The 17293-nt window shown below is 47.3% G+C and overlaps 1 protein-coding gene across 2 annotated transcripts; it reads right to left on the bottom strand.

Annotated features, from left to right (window-relative positions):
- Window positions 1-295: 295 nt before the first annotated feature.
- sall1a (spalt-like transcription factor 1a) lies at window positions 296-17093 on the bottom strand. Of its 2 annotated transcripts, none has more exons than XM_039762886.1 (3): window positions 16784-17093; window positions 4099-7502; window positions 296-1090 (listed from the first exon to the last, which is right to left on the bottom strand). In XM_039762886.1, the coding sequence occupies exons 1-3, from the start codon at window positions 16854-16856 to the stop codon at window positions 650-652; spliced, it is 3918 nt and encodes a 1305-aa protein (XP_039618820.1). In that variant the 5' UTR covers window positions 16857-17093; the 3' UTR covers window positions 296-649. The 2 variants fall into 2 exon arrangements, with proteins under 2 accessions (XP_039618820.1, XP_039618821.1); XM_039762887.1 differs by having other exon boundaries at window positions 891-1090; window positions 4161-7502.
- Between the last annotated feature and the right edge of the window lie 200 nt (window positions 17094-17293).

The following is a 17293-nucleotide window of genomic DNA, read 5'->3' on the forward strand; positions in this document are numbered from 1 at the left end:
CCAAGACAACACTTCTCCAATTTCTTTTTCTTCTAACAGTTTGTCGTGCTTATAGCTATACACAACACACAAAATTAAAACCAAATTAAAAAAAAAGACAAAATAAAAAGCACAATACAAAGTTCAAAGTTTGGAAGAGTGTTAATTCTACAAAAAACAAAAAAAAAAAAACGAAATCAGTTTTAATTTTATAATAAAAATCAAAAACTGGTCAATAGGAAAGAGCTCAAGTTCGCCTTGTCTGGGAAGAAAAGACAAAAGTGACGTCGAGCCGGGGGACCCCCGGGCACCAAGAATATTTACAGATTGTTTATTAAAGATCTAATGCATTACTGTGGCGTTACAGTAACACCAGAGGTTATGTTATATACTACATATATAAAATAATTTAATGCCAAGGCGAGATCACTTGGCCAGGTGCCCGCAGTCGACAGCACAAGTCCATTGTGGCCAAAATACAGAACACAAGAGTACCAGTTAATGCTCCACTTGATTCCAAGCAAGGTTATAATCACTAATAAATAAGCTTTTTAAAACTATAAGAGTTGTACATTGTACAAAAACAACATGTCTTTACTTTGTAGTTCGTCGGTACAAAGGCGAGCACGAGCGAGCGTCTCTGTTCAGAGGAAGAGGGGCACGGCGTCCCCTAGCTGGTGACAATCTCTTTATTTTCCTCTATGAACCGTGTAAACTGTAAATGGGTCCCATTCTCTCGATTTGCCATTTTCTCCAGACCAGCTAGAGGTGCACTGGGCTCCACGTTTTGGAGCTTCTCTAAGCTTCCCGTCAAGCCACTGAGGGGCGAGCTGCCACCATTGCCAATACTGCCGGGAAGGTGTGGGATGCCCCCATTTTGAATGACCGAAATCTCGTTGGTCTTCATAGCCAAGCCATTCGAAAACGCAGCGGCATACTGATTCCAGAAGCTGGTGGGGTCCCCGTTTCCTGCCCTGGATGCTAAATCCTTTTGGAAAATTTCTGGAAACTTAAGTGGGTTGCCTCCCAGGAATGCCATGGGCCCATCTACTGATAGTCTCCGCCCTCTCCGGGCCGGGGTGCTGTTCCACATGTGTGTCCCCATGTGTACCTGGAAGAAACATTGAGAGAAAAGGGACAGATCAATGGAATTGTTCAGTAATGGACAAAGAACAAAAATCTTACAGGCCGGAGTCATTCCAAAGTGAGGGCTGAAGGAGTGGGCACACCGCATGTCGTACGACGGAAAGCTGCACGGCAAGAGAGCAGGCAGATAAGTAAGGACAACACGTCTGGAACATCAAAATACCCGCTCCGCCATTTTAAGAGCCAACTTTGGCCCGTTTCTTATTCACGGGAAACACAAGACCATCACAGCAGTATCGGGCACAGTGCAGGAGCCAGCCAGGAATGGGGTGCCAGTCTGGGCAGAAATCTCAGTCACCAAGTACCTTAATGTGTACAAAGGAGCAGGGCAGGAGTCCACCCAGGATGGCATTAATTAAAATGGGCTCCTGCTTATGTTCATCAAGTTAACATGTGCATAAGAATCAAGGTATGGTATGAGCCCACCCTGGCCAAGATGCCAGTCCCTCACAAGTTATAGTCACCAAGTACCTACAAGGAGTAGAGCAGGAGCCCATCATGGATGGCGTTAATTCATTAAGGGGCTCAAACTCATATTAAGTTATCATGTGTGCCTGGAGCCCACCCTGGATGGGATGCCAGTTCAACACAAGGTATAGCCATGTTGAGCTGAAGTTGGAGTCATCACTTATGTTAACATGTACAAGGAGCAGAGCAGGAGTCCACCCCGGGCAGCATGACAGTTCTTCACCAGCTATATTCATACATTCATTCATCCTGAACTTAGTTTAGAGTCACCAATCAAGTTTAAATGCTTGTGAGAAGCAGGGCAGGAACCCACCCTGGATGGGATGACACTCCATCACAAGGTATAGTCATGCCAAGTCAAAGTTTGAGAACAATTATTAACGTGTACAAGGAGTCCACCCAATATGTCAAGTCAGACCATCACAAGTTATACTTAACACATTCTTACCAGGCGTTCTTTACAGTCACCAAGTAACATGTGTGTGTGGAGCCATGCTAGACGAGATGCCCATCAAGGTATACAAGGTATACTCGGGCATTTATTCATATGAGCTATGCATGAGGAGCAGGGCAGGAGCCCACCCTGGATGGCATGCCAGTCCATCACATGATATACTCAGGCACTCACATAAAGTACCCTAATGTCACCAGTTCACATGCCCATTACAGGTAAGGCCATGGGTGGGATGCCACTTCATCATATTACAGTCCTACTGTGCCAGCTCACAACCTGCCCATTCAAAGAGAACAAAGATTGGATCGTGTACCAGTGTGTCACAAGGTACAGTCATACTGGGCCTAATCACCAATTTTCATAACATATGCAAGCACCATGACCTGAGCCCATCTGGAGAGGGTGCCAGTCCTTTACAACGGCACATACACATTAATGTCAACTGTTAACTTAAGCACGAGGAGCAAGGCAAGTGCCCATTCTACATGGGGTTCCAGTTTATCAAATTACAGACATACTGTGCCAGTTTAGACTTGGCAACTACCAACTGCCAGTTTATCACAAAGTACACTCATGCCAACTAACCTAGATTCAGGAATATAGATTGGCATGCAAATCAAGAGTAAAGCAGGGGACCACCCCAGACGGGATGCCAGATGATCACACCATACACTATTGCCCTGCTACAGGGTCATTTTAGATGTGCCAATTAATGTTAACACATACATAGGAAGCAAAGCAGGAACCAAACCCTGTAGGGATGGCACAACTCACAGCAGGTCAGTCAACCTAAAGAGCCACTGATTCATCCTTCAAATCATATATTGCCCTTCACAAACGAGAGACATATTTAATGAATATCTTAGTACATGAAAACTCAATCTGAAGAGAAACATTACAATGCTGAAAACAGCTGGCACCTGTCCTGGCATTAACTCCAATTACTTTGAACTTTTAGGATCTCAAAAGCCATTTGCAAAAAAATAATCACAATTTCAGTTGCTCGCTATCTGATCTGAGTGTGGGCAGCACAGCAGTCAGAACCACAGCCCACTACTATGAGGGATCTGGGTTCAGATTCCATGCCAGGAGGAGTCTGATGGTCGTCTCTAAGCAGTACCCCATTGCCTTCATCCAAAATCCCAAAGACATGTGGTGACTCTAAAATGGCCAGCGAGGAGTGTGCGTTGTGATAAGGCTAGATATACCAACCCGTCCCCCATAACCCTACACTAGATTAAGGGGGTTCAAAATGGACAGATGAATAAATAGCACATCTTATTTAATCCTTTTACAAGAGCCCACAGGCTATACCAGTTAAGGGCCACAGCTAAATGGCGTTGAATATTTAATGTAGTAGGAGGACATTAAGGAGCAATGGTTACCATGGCTCATCCTACTTCAAAGCCAGGCAAGTCGGCCAATCAATAAGTAAATGGGAGCGTAATGTTGTGGGGCTTGTCCTGGGAGAGGAGGCGGAGCCAGACCTCCCATTGCTCATGTGTCTAATACTGGGACATTTTTCTTTTTTCCCCAAAATGGTCCTTTGTACCAAGTGACCTTGCATGTGTGTAACAGGGAGAGTATCAGTACTGTACAGCTTGACAGATTTGGTGCCCCTCTTTATAAAAAGTCCTCTGGGCTCAAAGCTATTACATGCCCAAACTGCCCACCCTTTAAATATACTTCTTTAGCAGAGGTCGATGTTCTGCCTGTGTCTGTGACGGACTTTCTCCAGATTCTCTGGTTCTCGTCCCACATTCCCAAAGGTGCATGTGTTAGATGGCAACTGGCAATCCCAAACTGGCCTCATGTGAGTGCCAGTGGGGTGCACATATGTGAATGGTATCTGGCAGCACATCCCGAGTTGGCTCCTGCCTTGCGCCCAACGCTGGCAGGACAGGCTCCAACCCCTTTGCAACCCTGAACTGGTCTGAGAGGTTTCATCAATGCACCTTCCAAAATGACAGTGCCAGGCCAAGCTCTAGTCCCAGTTACTCTTTCTGCAACTGGGACTCTGTTATAGCGGAAAGGAAACGAGAGCGGGGTACCTTGAGGTTGCCTTTGGTGGTGAAAGCTCTTCCACAGATGGTGCAGGCAAAGGGCTTCTCACCGGTGTGCGTCCTCTCATGGATCTGCAGGGCGCTGGATGACGAGAAGGTCTTTCCACAGACGTTACAGTAATGCTGCTTAGGGGTCCGTCGCGGTGCGGCGGCGGGCAGGACCGGTGAGCTGGAAGATGGGGGCAGAGGCCCCGTGGGCACCGTGCTCGTGGGGGGCTCTTTGCTGTCCTGAGGGGAGCAGTGAAGGAATCCGTTGATCTCGGTCTTCACGAAGGTTGACAGGGCAGAGGTGGAGAGGATGGAAGGGCTCGGACTGGGCCCCAGGCTGGGGTTGGAAGGCTCGAAGAGCTGAGAGGGAAGGTCGCGCATCTGATGCGTCAGCATGTGTTGCTTCAAATTGCCCTTTGTGGAAAAGCCCCGGTTGCAGGCTGTGCAAATAAACGGTCGTTCTTTGGTATGGCTTCGGTAATGAATGTCCAAGGCACTCTGGCACGCAAACGCTTTGCCACAAATGTCACACGCCGTGTTCTTGAACGCGCCCCGTTCACGAAAAGGGAAGAGCGCCCCCAGAGGGTCTTTCAGCGGGTTGCAGGAGGTCAAGTCCAGGGCACCTCCGTTCGTTGCGGTTTGGCCCAGGGGCCCGACATGCTCTGCTGGTAAAGCTCTTTGCTGCTTTTCTTCAAAGCTTGGCGATTTGCGGAAAGCGACGGAGCTGCCGAGTGGGGATGGTGCCTGCATGGAAGAGGTAGATTCAGAGATGGCAGGGCTGCCAGCGCTTTGGCTCTCCACGTCCCCTCCAAGGGACGAGGAGTCGTTGGTCATATTATCGCCCTCGACAGACCCGTTCTCTGCTGCCGCTGCCATGATGCCAGCCTGAAGTTGCTCCGCCAGACCGCTGTTGGCTTTGCCCTGGTTTTCCGAATCGGCGGCTCCCGGCGTCTCAGGCGGCAATGGAGAGGAGCACAAACTGTCTTGCGAAGCATCGGCAGACTTTGGCGTATCGGGCACACTACTGTCGGGGCAGTCTTCCATGTTGTCATCCGAGAAGTTCTCCAGGTCGTCGAAGTTCCTGTCCTCGAAGGAGCCGGTGTCGGACTCCATGGACTCCGGGTAGCTGTCGGGCATCGGTGTGTTGGGGATCTGGCCGCCCATGTGCATGCGAATGTGCTGCTGCAGCACCACTGCATTGGTGAACTTCTTCTGGCAGATAGGACACGAGTGCTGGACCCTCAGGGGGGGCATGGCCCGGTGGACACTGTAATGGGTTTTCAGGTTCCCCTTGGTGGTGAAGGCCCGCCCGCACACTTTGCACTTGAAGGGCCGCTCCCCGGTGTGTGTGCGGTAGTGCATCTTGAGTGCGCTTTGGCAGCTCAGCACGCGGTGGCACAAGATGCACTCGTTAGGGTCACTCACCTTCTTGTCGATGTTTTCCACCAGCTGCTGCAGCTTTGAGGTTTCCGAGGCCTGGGCCGGGTCCAGGAGGCTGCCGAAAGGGAACTTTGCCTTAAACTGTTCAGACATGAGTGGCCCCAGGGCGCTGCTGGTGGAAAGGGGGCTGCCCCCGGCGCCCCGATCGCAAACACCGTCCTGCAGGCCCTCACCGCCGGCCGAGATATTCTCCGAGGGTGGCTCGCTCACGTCCGCCGCTTTGTCGTTGAAGGCCGCCAGGGCGGTGCCCTCGCCTTCTTCCTCGTTACATTTCAGGGAGGTGTCCGCGGCGCCGCCGTCGCTTTGCACAGAACTGGGGGGGCTGCTGGCGGCGACCGAGAAGTTCTCCTCTTTCTTTATGAAAGGTGCCAGACTAGGGATTGTCGGGGGTAAAAGGAGGCCCACAGAAGTCGTTAAAGTAGGCAAAACGGGCTTGCTGTCCAGCCAGCTGGTGACTGGTTTTTCCGGGGGCATGGACATGCCGTAGGGGATGCCGGTGCTGGTGGGGATATTGTCCAAGTGCTCCGGCACGGGGTACGGATTCATCTGGATGTGCGGGTATTTCTCCTTGTGCCTCTGGAAGTGCACCTTGAGGTTTCCGCGTGTGGAGAAGCGATTCCCACAGATGTTGCACTTGTAGGGTCTCTCTCCCGTGTGGGATCGGAGGTGAATCTGCAAGGCACTGTCGCTCCCAAACACCTTGGCGCAAAACCTACATTTATGCTTGAAGAAAGCCTCTTCCGTGCTACTTTTGGGCTCAAAGGAGGTCACGTTGGGCGGCTTGCCTTTCCTCTGTTGGGCCAAGGCGGACAGAGAGTTCAGGTCCTCCACCGTGGAGCCGATGTTGGGCAAAGGGCTGGGAAAGAGCGGATTAGCGGGCGCGGGCTGAGGTAGAAGAGGGTTTGACGCGGGGCTTAGTAAACCACCGATTCCAAAAACCGGCGAGGAGGATTTGGAGATCTGAGATTGCAGGCTGCCACCTGGGGCGGAGAGCCGGTCCGTGGGCTGGGCATTGACCACAGATACCAGAGCATTGATGCTCTTGGACGTCTCGCTGCTCGTGGGCACCGCCCCGCCGTTGAGGTTCGATTGAGGTAGCTGCGCCACAGTCAGGTGCTTCACACTGCTGATGCTGGCGGATTGACTAGCAAGGCTCTGTGCTAACCCGGCAGCTGCCGCCAGCTGTTGGGAAAGGTGTGAGCTGAGGGTGGCCAGAGGGGTGGCAGAGGCCACCAACCCGCTTTGCGAGGAGCCCGATGACACCGACGATTCCACGTTCTGAGACGCCAGCAGAAGGATCTGGTGGCGGATTTGTTCGATGAGCTGCAACTGGTGAATCTGCTGCTGTTGCAGTGCCAGGAGCTGCTCCATTAAGGCTGGCACTGCCAGCTTGGTGCCTCCATTCGAACGGGTCTCTTGGGAGAACTGTGCAACTGCCACTTTAGTGCTCTGCAGATTTTCAATGATAACATTGCTGTTTATCATGGAGAAGTTGCCCAGTTTAGCCAGATTTCCCAGCTGAGGTAGAGTAGTTGAGAGGGCTGGGGTGCCCACCACTGGACTGGCACTGTCCGCAACGCTCCTGTCGCTGGCTTCAGCACCAGCGCCGCCGTCAGCACCTCCTCCGCTCGCCTCCACCTCCATGGACTCCTCTTTGTCGGGCGGGTGGCCCTCGGACAGGTCGCTGCAGTCGCCCGGCTCGGAGCTGCTGGCCGTGGTGTTCATCTGCTCCTGCTCCTCGGGGTGCTCCGGGGGCGGGCTGGGCGAGAAGGTTTCGGAAGGGGAGGCCGGGCTTTCATTGACGATCAGAACCAACTGGTTCTTAGTGCAATTCTTCTTGTGCTGCAGGAGGTCGGGAAGCTCAAAGAACTCGGCGCAGCACCTGCTGCAGACGTGGGCGGCATTCTTGGGCGGTGGTGGCGGTGGCGGCGGCGGCGGATTCTCGCAGACTTGCTCGGGGTCTCCTGAAAAACAAGAGGAAGGGGAATGGGGGGGGGGCAAGACAAGGTAAGGGTTAGTCAAGTGCTCGGAGCTAATCTGTGTCACAGCTTTTGTGCCGCGCAAAACTAAAAACAGTTTAATGCTTTCGAAAAAGAAAATCAATATTTTTTCTTCTCGACTATTGCTTAAAACTGATCTTTAAAGCACCATACGAGGTTCCATCAATCCCCACGCCTTAGATAATCATTTTCTTCAGATAATCCATCAAAATATAAAATACTATGAACTGAAGACATTGAGGCCTAATGAAATTCCATAGAAAAGTATTGATTTCCAATGCTTCATACTCTTCACTGTCTAGTTGTCCACTGGGTGCAAATCAACCATTTGAAGGACTTATTAGACTTTCAAGTCACTGTCAACTTCGCTCATTTTCAAGCAACTTGGAGACCCCTTTGACAGTTCATCTCTGTCACTAAACTCATTTGTAGCTACTCGGCTTGCAGTCCGCCAGAAGGTGCCCCCAGGACCCCCCAGCCACCACTTGGGAGGAAATCCGAAAGCTGGCTTGAAAAAGGGGGCTGTGTGTGTGAGTGTGTGGGGGGTTTGGTCAACAGCCACCCCCCCACCACCTCACTTCCAACCACCCAGATAGGTGCTGGTAGAGTGGGGTGGGTGTCAGGTCATCACCCCAAGGTCACAGGAGGCCTCCAACTTTTCATTGCCCTCCTCTGCCTGCTTGGCCCCTGTCCACGCTTATCAGCCCTGGGGGGTTGGGGGGGGGGGATTCATTTGCAAATCAAACATCCTGAAAATCCCTGCCATTCAGAAGGCACAAACTACCAAACCCCCCCATTGTTTCGGCAGCATGCAGATCAGTGGCTGTGTGGTCATCTCTGAGAGTGCAGCTGCGCTAATCCGAGCAGTGGTGAAGGGAGCTGCCATGGAGGGCGGGCAGTCGTGCCACTTCCTAAAACTCTTTGGCGGGGTGCGGAGTCACACAGAAGAGTAAACACGGAGGAGCGTGAAAACCTCCATCCATCCATCCATCCATTATCCAACCCACTAAATCCTAACTACAGGGTCACGGGGGTCTGCTGGAGCCAATCTCAGACAACATAGGGCACAAGGCAGGAAACAAACCCCGGGCAGGGCGCCAGCCCACCACAGGTGAAAACAGTCGGGCCAAAACAGGGGCTCCATAGTTTACACTTTGTTCCTGTATCATGTTCACAAGTGTCAAAGAAAAGAAAAATACGGAGGAGGAAAGGAAAGGCTACCAGGGTGGGCATGTTGGCAGGGGGACCTGGAGAGTCCCGGACTGTATGGCTTCAGTATAAAAAAAAACACATAGAAATAAATAAATAAATAAATAAATAAAGCAGTTGAAGGCCTCACATCCCTAAGCTGCCCATACAAATCAGAAACTGCTTGGTGTGCTCAATTGGTGGTCCGTAAAGTTAATTCATACATTTTCATATCAATGTGAATTTTCTGCTTCTGTTGCTGTCAATTCGGAAAAACACAAAGCCATTCTGTTTGTGCGCACATTTTTTGCACAAAAACGCTCCAAACGATGAAGTCAGCACGTTCCATTCAGCGTGGCGTGATGCAAAACAACACTCCTCGACCAGATCACTTTTATCAAAACATAAAGCCCCTTTAAAAAGAAGGCTTTGCTTGGTCAGCTGGCCTTGCAAAAATAACGGACCAGCAAAACGCATCCCGGGGAATCTGAAACACTCGGCTGTTAGAAGTAGGGCTCCAGGGTCGTCGGCCCTCCTCTTGAAATGAAAAAACAAAACAAAACAAAAAAAAAAACACACAAAAGAAATAAATAGTTTGGTTTTTAGATTTGCCCCGATGCCTTCAGCCAAGGCGACGTTCAAATTTCAGATACGTTTCAACAGATATTGGCAGGTGAAGTGACTTGCTCAGGGTCACACAGCAAGTGGCAGGTGGGAGCTGAACCGGCCACCTTAAAAGACGGCACTACATTGCATTGTGTGCCTAATTAAAAAAAAAATAAAGAGGATATTTCATATATTTTATCTGAAAGTGAAGCCCACCCTAAAAAATTCTGTATCAAACAAACTCACTAGGTTTCTATTCATTAAGTGGGCCAACACCTTACGACAAGATGACTTGCAGCATTGGAGATACAAATGGTGACATTCCTGTTGTCTTCCCAATTTGCGTACGCGTAGGAGAAGTGACTTACTCGTGGCACAGCAGTGGGATTTGAACCCACAGCTTAACCCACTATGCCGCACTATGGCTTTCCTTTACGTTACATTTACTTGTTTGGCCTTTTACATTCGAGATACTACAGATGACATTTCTTTTGTTTTTCTAGTAGTAGCACAGGCAGGTCACATGACTTGCTCGTGGTCACACGGTGTCAGCAATAGGATTCGAACCCCCAACCTCAGGGTGTGAAGTCTAAAGCCTTACCCACTATGCCACACTACCTACCCACGTATTTTTGGTTGCTTTCCTTTACATTCCATTTGGGTTTTTACTCTTATGACACAATACTGCAGATTGCATTATTCTTGCGTTTTTAGTAGTAGCACAGGCAGGTCCACTGCCTTGCGTGTGGCACATGGTATCAGAAGTGGGGTCTGAACACACAGCCTCAGGGTTTGAGGTCCAAAGCCTTACCCACTACAGTGTGTCGGCTATCCATTTGGGATACTATTGATTACAATTCTTTTGCTTTCCAAGTGGCAGCACAGGCTGGTGAAGTGACTTACTTGTGGCACATGGTGTCAGCAGTGGGATCTGAATACACAACCTCAGGGGTTTCTAGTCCAAAGTCTTACCCACTATGCCAGCTTTCCTTTACATTACATTTACATGTTTAGCTTATTACATTTGCGATACTACAGATTACAATTCTTTTGTTTTTCTAGTACCAGCACAGGCTGCTGAAGTGACTTATGTGTGGCACATGGAGACAGAAGAAGCCTCAGCATTTGAAGTCCAAAGCCTTACCCACTATGCCACACTGTCCACCCAGGAATTTTTGGTTACTTTCCTTTACATTCCATTTAATTATTTGGCTTATTACTTTTATGATACAATAGATTACATTTCTTTTGTTTTTCTAGTAGCAGCACAGGCAGGTGATGTGACTTGCTCGTGGTCACATGGTGTCACCCGTGGCATTTAAATCCACAGCCTACAGGAATTTGAAGTCCAAAGCCTTACCCACTATGCCACAATACCCACCCAATATTTGTGGCGGCTTTTTTGTACATTACATTTACTTATTTATCTTTTATTTTTTTACATTTGCGCTACAACAGACTACATTTCTTTTGTTTTTCTAGTTGGAGTGCAAGCAGGTGAAATGACCTAATGGCTTAGGGTCACAGAGCAAGTGACAGGTGGGAACTGGACTGGCCACCTTAAAAGAGAAATGCCTTGCCCACTACATGGCACTGTCTGCCTAATTAAATAATAATAATAATAATAATAATAATAATAATAATAATAATAATAATAATAATTTTCACTGAAAGTAACAAATGTCTTAGAAGCCCACCCTAAACAATTCTGTACTGATAAACTCACCATGTTTACATCCATTGATTGGGCCAACACCTTAATCCAAGGTGACTTACAATCAGTGACATTTCTTTTGTGTTTCCAGTTGGAATACACCAAGTTGCAGTGAGTTGCTGGTGGTCACACCATGGGATTTGAACCCACAGCCTTAGGCGTTGAAGTTCAAAGCCTCACCCACTATGCCAGCTTTCCTTTACATTAATTACATTTACTTATTTGACCTTTTACATGCACTTTTGATACTATAGATTACAATTCTCTTGTTTTTCTAGTAGTAGCACAGGCAGGTTAAGTGACTTACGTGTGGCATTATGGTGACAGCAGTGGCATTTGAACCCACACCTTCAGGGTTTGAAGTCCAAAGCTTTACCCACTATGCCACACTGCCTGCCCAGGTATTTAAGGTGGCTTTCCTTTACATTACATTTACCTATCTGCATTATTATATTTATGATTCAATAGATTGCTTTTTTTAGTGACAGCACAGGCAGGTGAAGCGACTTGCTCGGGGTCACACAGTGAGATCTGAGCCCACAACCTCAGAGTTTGAGATCCAGAGTCTTAACCACTATGCCACGTATGCCCTTTGACAAGAAACAAATAAGCGAAGGTTGAGCCCCCAGGAGTGAACAACTAACCAAATAAATACGACTCCATTTAATATACAGTAGAGGCCGAACGGCTGTATCCATTTATTTTTTTAACAAGTACGTATGCCTAAACCCTGGCATTTACACCATGCCACCAGCTTGCACGGGCGACACTCTACGCAATGCCGGCGTCTTGGTTTTTTGTGGAGCAGGGTGACGCACCAAACCCAGGCCTTAATTAATATTCCACAAAGCAGGCTTTTTACTGTTATTTATTTATTTTAGGACCTGCGGAAAGGCTTGTAGAAAGTGAGACACTATTAGGTTTACCAGGCTGGTACCCTCCAGGACCCCTGGCCCCACATCAACAGAATAAAACTTTCAGCACTAAAGTTTCCCAAAACCATCTTATTTGTTTAGGAATTAAAAAAAAAAAAAAATCTTATCCAAGTTAAAAGCTCGGTTGGACATTAACTGCACGGATTTTCTTTGAAAACCGTCAAGAGTTTTATGTTGTTTTAAATCCGCTGCTTACTTAAATGTGCATTAAAATCAAAAAAGATGGGAGTACAGAAAAATAATACGACTGGCCGAGTGTTTATGGCAACTGCAAATGGTGCCCTATTTCAGCAAGCCGCACAATAAAAAACTCGCCCCACCCGTCAAAAATGAAGTTATTTACTAGAAAGATAATTGAACAAAAAAAAAAAAAAAAGGATTATAATGCAAATAAGTGCCTGGTGCTGAATATAACGCTGCACACGTACAGGAAAAGTCGATTCGAGTCATGGCGTGCAAACGGCTGAAGGCTCCACCACCGAACGGCTCCTGCCGGGATGACCAGAGCGAGGCTGTGAGGAGTCACATTGTTGTTCCACGTGGTGTCTCATACGCCACTGTCTACTGCCACGGTGTGACCCTGAGCGAGTCACTTCACCTGCCGGGGCTCCCATCGCAAACACAAAAATGGCACCGGGTGTATCTTAAATGCTGCAAGTCGCCTTGGATAAATAATAAGAATTTGCCTTTCAAAACTGTTGATCAGTAGAAAAAAATAAATAAAATGACAAGCATGCCAGCTTCATTGCGCCAGTGCTGTATGTGCAGGGTTTGTGTGTGTGTGTGTGTGTGTAGTAGCGGCGGCGGTTCCCTTTAATCAAATTAAAAGTAATGACATACACAAGGGGCAGTGGGGCGATTTCAGATACCTAAACACACTTGCACCTGCCCACCCCCACAACCCTGGATAGGCTAGAAACAACACGGCTGTGTAAACCAAAGCGCAGCGACAAGTCAAAAGCACTCCTTCAGGCTACATCTACATTCTGACTACATAAACATTGGCAGGGAGACAAGAGAAGGCTGCGTGAGCCTGTGTCAGGTGGGGACAAAGCTTCCTGAGCCCCAGGGGCCACAATGTGAACGACACATCCCACCCACCCCCAGTGACCGTAACCCGTCAACTGCGGCAAGGCTCCTGGGTACGGATCGGTCAGATATAGCGCCTTCCACGTGGGCGACCATTGCGCTTGTTACGCGAATTAAGAAAGAAAGAAAGAAAGAAAGAAAGACGCCCGTTGTATCCACGGGAAATGCTCGCATTAATAAAAAAAAAAAAAAATTAGAAGCCCAGCGCTTCTCCGAGCGGATGCTGCCCTAGTCCCGAGTCTGTGAATGCGCCTCGCCCCTGCTTCGGACTTCTCTTTCATTTCGGACTTCAGCCGAGCCTTCTCACTGCTGAAACTTCAGAAGCGAAACAATAAAAGAAAAGAAAGTTGGGACTTGTGGCTACTGCATGGGGGCGAACAGAACGAGACTGAAAAAACAAAATAACAAGAAATCAAAGCGTCTTGCAGGGGAGAGAGAGCTTCAGGACGGGTATCGCCGAGACTCGAGAAAATCCTTCTTATCCATCCATTTTCTAAAGCCGCGTTATTCTCTTCTTTTTTTCTCCTCAGTATTTATTAACTTATTTATGTTTACCACTTTTGGGTGTATTACGACATAATAACCTTCCATCCTTCATGTACAGCTGGTAAAGTCGCGCCGTTCCAAAAAAATGCGACAATTAAAATTTTGTTTGTACTGTTTCAACGCAAATTTCACATTAATTTGACACTCTTCACAAAAACGCGGCATGCGAAAATATTTTTCACAAACAAACTCATTTGGATGGACCGGCCTAAACAGACTTTTTATTTCATTTTTGACCAAAACGTGGTCGAAATACTATTTGAAATGAATTTACGTATAATACGAAAAAACTTTTGTGACATTTAATTCAAATGCGCATTTCGCTCCAGTTATAGAAACGTTCTAATTATATAACACAATTTACACCTCTTATTTAAAAATAAAAATTGTACATCTTTTACTACTTATGCACAATTAAGAGCAGTTGATAAGTTCTGTATTTTTCACCTGCATTCTTACTGTTATCATTTCTAAGGATAACCATTTTAAAACTACCGTATAGGAAAGAATGGCGTGCACGACCACAGTTCTGTTACTTTTAAATACGAATTTTCAACAAAGTGAATACTTTTTGATGGACTCACGTGTTTGCATCTTATTAAAAAAAATACGTAAAAATATTTCAACTTCGGCAATTTGAATTCCTAACACTACACGAATATATAAAAAATAAAAACCCTGCATTTGTATTGACAGTTTGAACGTGTAGGTTTAAAATGGTATTGTAATTAGAGGAAGCTCTTTAAAAAGCATCCTAAAAGAGAACAATTGAATTCCAAAACACTGTCCACCTTTTTATTAAAAGCCTGCTGGTCCAAGCGTTCACTTTGGATGTTCGGCGCGCACCGATTTCAAATGGTGAGGTGCGCCCATCGCAGAGAAAAGCTTCTTTTTAAATTCTCCGTATGCATGAAGAAATCCCGCATGTAGGCCTATGGCACGCGTTCCTACTGCCTCAATGTTTTTTTTTTTTTTCCTGAGCTGCGTCCCCGTTTTGCCACTTCTTCTAAAAGGTTGGGACCTCTTCACACTCTTGCTAACTACGAAACAAAAGCTGAAAAAAATATAATAATAAAACGCAACCGCCGCCGCGCTGGGCCCTCACTGAAAGCAACCAGTGGCGAAGAGAAGACTTTGTATGAAGAAAAGGAAAAGTGCCTGGTAAGGTCCACGGGCAGCGAGAGAAAACTGTAAAATAGTCAGCCTGGTTACGGAGCAGACATTTAAAATACATTTCAGTACTTGAAAGAGAGAGGGAGAAAGATGAAAAAAATAGAAAGGTATTTGCTAAAGGCCGCGACAAACTTGTAACTCATCCATATTGCTCGAAGCTCTAGAAAAAGTTTTAATTTTTTAATTATTAGGTAAACACGTCGATCCCTTTCACGTTTGCAGTGTGGAGTTAATGTAGCAAATGAAAGCAAAATGGAATCACAGCAGCTACTGAATTTGAGGAACACACGGACATCTATAACAAAAAAAGAAAAGCTGATCGTCACCTCAACTAGAACGAAGAAAAGCGCCTGTGCTTTTTTTTTTGCCGTTTAACTGGCATTGCAGCGCCGGGCACCGCGCGTTCTTCACCAACTTTACTGGAATGCGTGTGCGCCTTGTTTATCAGTACAGATGACCGGGGAGTGAGGGAAAGGAAGGAGGACCTTATAAAAAAAAAATGTCCCACTGACAATCGGAACCACCGCCTAATTGTGCGTTATCAGCCGGCTGTTTGGGAACACATTGCAGGCATTAAAATCACACAACCAACATTTCAAAAAAAGAGTGCGAGACGCGGATTTCAAATTTTGCCTCCAGTTCAGCTTTTGAAGAGTTTGGACCAAAGTGAAAACTTTTTTCGGCCGACTCGATTCAAGCAGTTAAAATGTTAGGAGAGTTTAAGCAGCTCGGAATCGACACTAAGTATGGCTTGTCATTTTTAAAAAAAAAACACTACTGGGATTTTAATTCACTTTTTCAAACATCAACTGTTAAAGCGAGTCGCTTAATTTTTAACTAATGCCCAGCAACAAGTACTGTAGCTTGGTCTGGGAAAGGGGGGGTGGGTGGGTGGGGGAAAGAAAAGAGATCACATACTTGGCCGTTTGGATGAAATGGTTTAATAAGTGACCAGTGCCGTGTGTGACTGGACAACTGGTGCATTTCTCTGTCCCCAGCTTTCAGCCCCCGCAGTTTGCGATGGCGGAAAACGTCTAATTAAGTGAAAATAGTAGCTCGGATACGAATTGCGACCACCCACCCCCCTCAAAGAAAATTAAAAAGAGTTCCCAGTCTCACCAGTATGACACGAATGTTGCTGGTATCATTCCGAGTTCACGTAAGAAAAGGCAAGCAAAACACGTTCTTCTTTTTTGTTGTTTAAACGGACGATGTTTCATAACATTAAGCTGTAAATTGCTAAATGGGTGGATATTTCTGAGAAACAAGTCCAGGTTTCGGTACAGCTTTCATCAGCCTGCGTCACTGTTTACAAGAGAATGCGCTTCGCTTCGAGCCCGGACGATGGCTTTGGGTGCCTTGGTTGTTTCAGAAAGTGGACCTTAAATTAGAAGCGCTGGATTATTAGAGTGCATACTCCCAAGTGGGCATAAGGGGGTACCAACATGCCAAGGGGAGTGTACTCCAAATGCAACTTGCTGGCCACCCCTGGAGACTAGGCGGAGGACAAAGCCCAAGTCTACTCATCCTCACTCAGCAGGGTCAACATATGAGCAGAAAAAAAAATGCCGAGCCCCGCGGCGAAAACTGCGCAGCTTCGCGTGCGACCTTACAGTCGGTAACCCCTCGAGGGGCGCCACAAAGGTGCGCAGCAGCGGGGAACTCTCAAGAGGAAAATCTTCCGAATCCGTCTGCCAAAAAGACCACAAGGAAGCCGAAGCGGCCCGACTCTTACGTATTGGAGAGTCTTTTGAAGTGTACTGTAGAGACTTTACAGAAGAACCCAACTCGTTAAGGCTTAAGTTTTCTGGAAACAGCTAAAGGCATGAAAAAAGAAAGCAAGAAAAAGAAACAACAACACCACGAAACCGCTAAAAACGTGGACTGGAAAAAAAAGCAAACGCCGCATCGGCAACGCGGAAACTTGATCTTTTTGTGAAGTTTGAGTGGCGCTGAAGGTACGCTGACAGAGCCCAAGGTTAGCTCTCACTTACCATTCTGCACAGACAAGGCCAGCTGGGGGTCCGACTGGAAATGTTGCGGCTTCGCCTGTTTCCTCCGCGACATGCTGGCTCACACATCAGCCGGGCTAGAATAAAAAATTACTAAAAAATCTTCTCAAAATTACGGAAATCGAGCCCATCCACCGCGCATGTGTCCTGCTATAATTATGATTATCAATAATGCATTGCGATTAATCATACAGGGGCTCTTTGAAAGGCGATTGGCACGTCGCCAAGCCCTATTCAAATGAACTCCCTTTAATCAATTAGTTTCTGATTTGCTGCACAGCGCTGTCTCTCTCCCGGCTTCTGTCCAATGAGTTGATCCGCGCACGGGGAGGCTGGATTTTCAGCTCTCCTGGATGGAGATGGTTTAACCCTTTCATACACCGCTCCCCTCCGGGCGCGCTCGTCTGTCCCGACTCTCGCTAGCTCAGAGGTTAAACAAACGGACTCAGTCCCATGAAAAAAAAAAGACATATACGGGGGTGGGGGGGCTGA

Source organism: Polypterus senegalus, chromosome 9 (assembly GCF_016835505.1).
Source record: "Polypterus senegalus isolate Bchr_013 chromosome 9, ASM1683550v1, whole genome shotgun sequence".
In the NCBI taxonomy this organism is placed as follows: domain Eukaryota; kingdom Metazoa; phylum Chordata; class Cladistia; order Polypteriformes; family Polypteridae; genus Polypterus; species Polypterus senegalus.

Coding starts and splice junctions, on each gene's coding strand:
- sall1a (XM_039762886.1), bottom strand. CDS start 16,856: ATGTCGCGGAGGAAACAGGCGAAGCCGCAACATTTCCAGTCGGACCCC. Junction 7,503..16,783: donor GGCCTTGTCTGTGCAGAATG/GTAAGTGAGAGC, acceptor CTTGTTTTTCAG/GAGACCCCGAGCAAGTCTGC. Junction 1,091..4,098: donor CCACCAAAGGCAACCTCAAG/GTACCCCGCTCT, acceptor TGTTTCTTCCAG/GTACACATGGGGACACACAT.